General features: G+C 40.0%; 3 protein-coding genes across 8 annotated transcripts in view; 2 read left to right on the forward strand and 1 right to left on the reverse strand.

Moving 5' to 3' along the window:
• LOC126383960 (major histocompatibility complex class I-related gene protein-like) overlaps window positions 1–6,807 on the reverse strand; it is a 151,295-nt gene that overhangs the window by 119,701 nt on the left and 24,787 nt on the right. The window lies entirely within an intron of this gene.
• LOC126383959 (major histocompatibility complex class I-related gene protein-like) overlaps window positions 1–6,807 on the forward strand; it is a 159,969-nt gene that overhangs the window by 27,530 nt on the left and 125,632 nt on the right. The window lies entirely within an intron of this gene.
• The window catches only part of LOC126383950 (major histocompatibility complex class I-related gene protein-like), a 108,811-nt gene that overhangs the window by 7,872 nt on the left and 94,132 nt on the right, over window positions 1–6,807 (forward strand). The window contains exons 1-3 of one of the 4 annotated variants that reach the window (XM_050034721.1): window positions 2,217–2,312; window positions 2,548–2,817; window positions 4,341–4,619. The exons of 1 other annotated variant lie outside the window; for it this stretch is intronic. In XM_050034721.1, the coding sequence (XP_049890678.1) occupies window positions 2,264–2,312; window positions 2,548–2,817; window positions 4,341–4,619 (598 nt within the window). In that variant the 5' untranslated portion in view covers window positions 2,217–2,263. Of the gene's footprint in view, window positions 1–2,216; window positions 2,313–2,547; window positions 2,818–4,340; window positions 4,620–6,807 lie in introns of those variants that run through there. 2 more of the 4 variants (XM_050034720.1, XM_050034719.1) reach the window with 2 other exon arrangements.

The raw sequence follows: 6,807 nt of genomic DNA on the forward strand, positions 1-6,807 counted from the left end.
CTCTGAGCAGAGGAAGCTCCCAGACAAGCTTAGCTTAGTTTGAACACAGAGTCAGGAGGAAACAGCTCACCAGTAGCTCTGTGAACTAGAAAAGTCCACTCAGTAGGAGATATCCACCAGGTGGTCACCTGAGCTGATTGTGGTTACTGTAGACAGCAGATGTGCTGCAGCGAGTTTCAGAAGCATCTCAGAAGCTAATAAAAATACACTCTTCATCTATTGTTGACAGAGCTGCAGCATATTTTGCAGAGCAGTTTGGTTTCTCCTGTCAACAGGCTCTGTGTGTGAATTATAGGTAAAATAATTATTAGGATGAATGATTTTAATAACTAAACACAGCCAGAAGTCTTTGATCCATGTCGTTCATAACTAGACTTTGAACAGTATCAACGTTTAACAATACAGCCTACTTGCATGTGGTAAAAGCACAAATAGAAAGGAAAATTGACTAAATCATAAAAAACTTTAAGTTTACAAAATCGGGCAGGTGAAACACTCCATGTGTCACAGTTCAAAGACAAAATCCCACGAGCTCGACTCAGAAGGCAGATAAACTGAGCAAGGAGTTTCTACTAGGAAAAAATACAGGGATACAAAAATCCAGGCAGTCAGCAAAGTATCAAGGGGTTGGGGTGAGGGTGAATATGAAAGAATACAGGCAAGGTCAAAATCCAGATAAGAATCACAAAACAGATATCAAACAGTGGAAAGCTAAGGCACATGGCACAAAGACAATCTGGCAGACTGACAGTGAAAGTGTCCCAGTAAATATAGAAGGGAGCTAATGAGAGGATGAGGAAGAGCTGAGTGATGATTAGCAGGTGGAGTGAATCTACTGATGGGAGGGCAGTCAGTGGGAGCAGAGTCAGCTAATGTATAAACATCCCAAATGAATAAATGAATGATGAATAAAGTGTAATTCAAAACTATGACACCTTGCTCCTGGCATGGTACAACGCCATGTGCAGGGTGGAACAAAACCAGGTGGCAGCCCGACCGTGGAGAGCCGCACCTGGTAGAATTGTCCCTCCTGGCTCCCTTACAGTCAAGGTGGCACCAAAGATAACAAAAAATGAGGATTTATTCATCGTGTATCATGCCTAACTTTAGTGGATCATGACATGTTGGGTTTTGGAATGAATCTGCAGATGTTCAAAATGAGACCAAACTTTTCTATGGATGTCATTTTGAAAATACTGGGGTGCACAAGTTCATTATTAGCCACAAAACTGTAATAACCATTTATCAAACAGCTCTTTATTCAAAAATAGAGTGGCTGCATTTTCACCATTTTTTCATGTTTGTTATAAATAGATTGTTGTCATAAATTAGGGGAGAGTGTTGCAGTTTTTTCATAGGAGGGTCCAAAGAAAAATATAATGCTGAATGGTGTTGCCTTTTTATAGAATGAAATGAGAGATTCATCCCCACCCCAATTAATTTGTACAGTCCCTAATTCAGTTCAGTTCAAAACTATCAAATTGAACGAAACATTTTGTGAAGCACCAGCGACGTGTGAAACTTCAGACGTCACGTGGATTTCCTTATTTGCCACCTGCTCCATTTCCCAGCTTTTGTATCATCCACCCAAAGTTCACACTGTTTTCACACAGCATAGCTACACTGACAGAACTGAACCTCCGAGCTGCCTGTCAAACAGGAATCAAACCATAAACCTGCTTCAGACAGTCCAGACTGAGTGGAGTCCTGTGGGGATCAACAGATGTGAAGTCTGGCAGCTGGCGGTTGCTCGCTCTGCTGCAGTTCAGCGGCTAACAACCAGAGCTAGCTGCTAATAGCCAACGCTACATCCAACAAGCTCCAAACATCTATTCAACAACTCCACCCTCCACAGTCAGACACACATGCTGCTTATTTACTGACGAATTCCAGCTCACATCTCGTGCTAACAGCTGACACTGCTCTGGTGTGAGTGTTTTGCAGGTTAGCAAAACATCCTGGTGCTGACTGTTTACTGGTTACCACTTATAGGCGCTCTGATCTTGTTCCTCTCATATGGTATCAGAAAATATAATTTCAAGTTTAAATATAATTTCCTAGTTTTAAACCGTTTTCCAATACATTTCATGGGGGATAAATTACTCCAATATAGTGAGTGGCAGTAATGCACCTTAACGCTGGTTGCCACCTGCCATAAAACCTAAAAGGAGAAGAAGAAGAATAAGACACTCCTTCCTCCCAGTGCCAAGAAAAAGCAGAACAAACAGCTGATCCAGCTCGGTCACTTTTTTATCAAAACAAGATGAAAAATCTACTTTTGCTGCTTCTCTTGTGTCACGTGTCATCATCAGGTGAGATCACACTGTGAATATTTGCTTCACTTTCCACTGGGCTCTGTATTTTGTTTGTATTTTGTTCCTGCGTAGCTCCAGGACACACTTGTTTAGTTTCACTTTCACTTCTACAGTACTTTAGAATTTGGTAAGACTGTAAGTTTAAAGTTGACCATACTGAATATATCATATTTATAATGAAGGTGATGGTGATGTGTATATTTAAACTGAATGTTCCTCATTTGTCCTGCAGTAAAACACTCCCTGAAGTTTTGTGTAACTACATCTTCTGGAGTCCCAGACTTCCCACAGCTTGTGGCTGTTGCAGTGGTTGATGACCTTTTGGTGGGTTACTGTGACACCGATATAAAGATAATACAACTAAAACAGGACTGGGTGAAAACAGCATTAGAAAACGATCCACAGCAGTTGGAGTGGTACACTCAAGATTGTTTTGCGATCCTGCCACACGCCTACAAAGCCATAATGGACAACTTGAAGCAGCGCTTCAACCAAAGTGGAGGTACAGCTTGTATTTCACTCTTACTGTTAAAGTGCTCTGTATCTTAGCTGTAAAGTAAAGTGACCCTCACTCATTCCCACAGTATGATATTTCAAAACATCGATAGTCAAACCAGAAAAATGTACTCAGTAGAGCACTGGTTCCCAGCACTGCGAGGCCTTCTTGATTTAAAGGAGGGTAAGAATTTTTTTCTTTCATATACAGTCCGCCTATAACTCAGCCTTTCATTTTATGTCTATGAAGAAAAGTAAATTAGATTGTTATTTTTAAAGTTCTGATTATTATTTAAGTTATAAAATCTCCCAGGATAGGTGCATAGTAAAGACCTGAGCATAAGCTATATTCATAGAGTCTTCAGTCTTTGTGAAACGGCCTCATCCTGCCACAGAGCTTATAGAACAATGGCCAAACATCTGGGAGATGAAAACACTGAATTTGTTAAAAAATAAATGAGCCGATCAAGTATGACTGCTGAAATAAAGATAAGACAGAGAACTGTGTAAAGAAGTTCTAAAAATATCAGGAAAACTCATCTCTGATGTAAAATTCACAGAAATAACGCTGCTCAAAATTAATTTACCCATTTTGCACAACTTCCTGCAATGATTGAGTTCACTATTTGAGTTAATTTTAAAGTTTCAGTTGTTCTTTACTCTTATTTTTATGCATTGAATATAATATGAAATATCCATAACATATGTCACTTAGTCAGTGGTAATGGAAAAGGGGTCCCTTAAGGAAAAAGGCTAGGAACCACTGCAGTAGAGTACAGATCTCCACCAGGCGACCAAGCAGCTGCCTGGGTTTCAAGTCTGGACAATTCTAGTAGTTTCAGCAGATGTGCTGCAGCGCCTTTCAGAGAGAAACTGTGTCAGTTGGCTGTATAAACTCTAGCTGCCTTGCCCAGTTTGCCCATTTGGTAATCCAATTAGTTGAAGTTATGTAATAAAGATAATTCAGTGAATTCCTGGATAACTGTCAGTTGTACTGGTCACTGGAACCTGGGACTGCATCCAAGACTAAGGGTATAAGATAGCACCAGTTCAGATATGACAGAAAGTGAGGGGGAGAGAGATGAGGTCCTCAGCTGGACACCAACCAGTAACACTGCAGTTCGTGTTTAGCATCTTAAAGGAATGTTTCACCCACAAAATGACCATGCGTAAATCAGTTAGTCTCACCCTGTTACCTTGAATTTATGAAGGAAACTTCATTGTTCTCGCATGTCTCCATGGAAAACAGTGAACATATTGATTTATTGATTGATTGGGGGACACATTAAACAACAGCAAAACTACATCATCTTAAAATATATGGTTACCTTTGTAACTTTTAAACTGTGAAATAGAAATTGTGTTTCATCACTTATGTGAAGAAAAAGTGCACTTCTGCTCTTGAATCATAAACACACCAAAAGACGGGAAGATAGCAGAGCGTCACACAATGTACAATATGTTTAAGATCATCTTTCCACTGGAGGTATCATCTGTACATCACTGTTAATTACAGTCTCTGTTTCTCAGGTATCCACATTTTCCAGATGATGAGTGGCTGTGAGTGGGATGATGAGACTGGAGAGGTTAAGGGTTTTATGCAGTATGGTTATGATGGAGAAGACTTCATATCATTGGACCTGAAGACGCTGACATGGATCGCTCCGAAACCACAGGCTGTCATCACCAAACTGACATGGGATGCTGACAAAGTCAGACTAAAACACCATGAAAACTACTTCACATACATTTGTCCTGAGTGGCTGAAGGTTTATGTGGCCTTTGGGAAAAGCTCTCTGCAGAGAAAAGGTAGAATCACATGACCTGATGTAGTTTCATTAACATAACAATGTTCATACAACCTGCTCAGAATGAACTGCTGTTGTATTTTCTCTCCAAACTGTCTGACATTAACTTCTTTTTGACTGTTTTTTGTGGCGGTAAAGTTTGATTTAGCTCTCACCAATCAGTAGAGACTGACATGTTGGAGTGCTCTGACGTTTCTGTCCATCAAAGCTGAGACTTCGGGTGTGTCTCAAAATCGCACACTTTCGTTACTACACTTCAATTTAATACACTGTGTACTAGGGTTGAGTCCAACCGTGTACACGTGTTTGAGATCATAAACGGTCATGAAAAATTAGTGCACGGGAAAAAAAAGTTGTTTTTTTTTTAGGGGGAGGAAGTGATAGTACTACTAATTGTTGACCAACTGTGATAGACTGTGAATATGACAAGAAATTATTCCATTGTTATGCGGATGATACTCAGTTGTATTTATCGATGAAGCCAGAAGAAAGTAATCAATTAACTAAACTCCATAACTGCCTTAAAGACATAAAAACTTGGATGAGCACCAATTTCCTGATGTTAAATTCAGACAAAACTGAAGTTATTGTTCTTGGCCCCAAACAACTCAGAGACTCTTTATCTGANTTTCACCCACAAAATGACCATGCGTAAATCAGTTAGTCTCACCCTGTTACCTTGAATTTGTGAAGGAAACTTCATTGTTCTTGCATGTCTCCATGGAAAACAGTAAACATATTGATTTATTGATTGATTGGGGAACACATTAAACAACAGCAAAACTACATCATAAAATATATGGTTACCTTTGTAACTTTTAAACTGTGAAATAGAAATTGTGTTTTATCACTTATGTGAAGAAAAAGTGCACTGATGATCTGCTCTTGAATCATAAATACACCAAAAGACTGGAGGATAGCAGAGCGTCACACAATGTACAATATGTTTAAGATCATCTTTCCACTGGAGGTATCATCTGTACATCACTGTTAATTACAGTCTCTGTTTCTCAGGTATCCACATTTTCCAGAGGATGGATGGCTGTGAGTGGGATGATGAAACTGAAGAGGTTAAGGGTTTTATGCAGTATGGTTATGATGGAGAAGACTTCATATCATTGGACCTGAAGACACTGACATGGATCGCTCCGAAACCACAGGCTGTCGTCACCAAACTGAGATGGGATGCTGACAAAGTCAGACTAAAACACCATGAAAACTACTTCACATACATTTGTCCTGAGTGGCTGAAGGTTTATGTGGCCTTTGGGAAGAGCTCTCTGCAGAGAAAAGGTAGAATCACATGACCTGATATAGTTTCATGGACATAACAATGTTCATACAACCTGCTCAGAATGAAATGCTGTTGTATTTTCTCTCCAAACTGTCTGACATTAACTTCTTTTTGACTGTTTTTTGTGGCAGTAAAATTTGATTTAGCTCTCACCAATCAGTAGAGAGTGACATGTTGGAGTGCTATGACGTTTCTGTCCATCAAAGCGGAGACTTCGGGTGTGTCTCAAAATCACATACTTTCGTTACTACACTTCAGTTTAATACACTGTGTACTAGGGGTGAGTCCAACCGTGTACACGTGTTTGAGATCATAAACGGTTATGAAAAATTAGTGCACAAAAAAAAAAGTTGTTGTTTTTTTTTAGGGGGAGGGAGTGATACTACTACTAATTGTTGACCAACTGTGATAGACTGTGAATATGACAAGAAATGGTGTGAGACCGGGTTTGGCAACAGGTCAGTAGCCTACGTACTCCGTTCTATTAAAACGGCGCGTCCGTTACGGGGTGAGAGGACACGGAATTGTTTGCGCTTTTTTACGCACGGGTCGGTGGTGAAGTGGTGCACATGACTCGTCCTACGGACGGACGGACGGACGAGCCACATAACTCAGTGCCTTTTAAAAACAGGTAATACATCTGACTACATCTTTCCCACATCAAATATCCGTAATCACCTAGACCTGTGCGTAAAAGCGCACACAATTCCGCGTCCTCTCACCGCGGATGCTGTGATTTGATGGCGCGATACTCATTGTAGCCCACTCTTATAAGACCCAACAATAATACTAATAATAATAATAAGTTATATATGGCATGCTTTTTAATAAAATTACCAGAGGAGTTCGCTGCTATCTCCACCCACACTTAAACCAAACCTACGTCACAACATCA

Source organism: Epinephelus moara, chromosome 22, assembly GCF_006386435.1.
Source record: "Epinephelus moara isolate mb chromosome 22, YSFRI_EMoa_1.0, whole genome shotgun sequence".
In the NCBI taxonomy this organism is placed as follows: Eukaryota; Metazoa; Chordata; class Actinopteri; order Perciformes; family Serranidae; genus Epinephelus; species Epinephelus moara.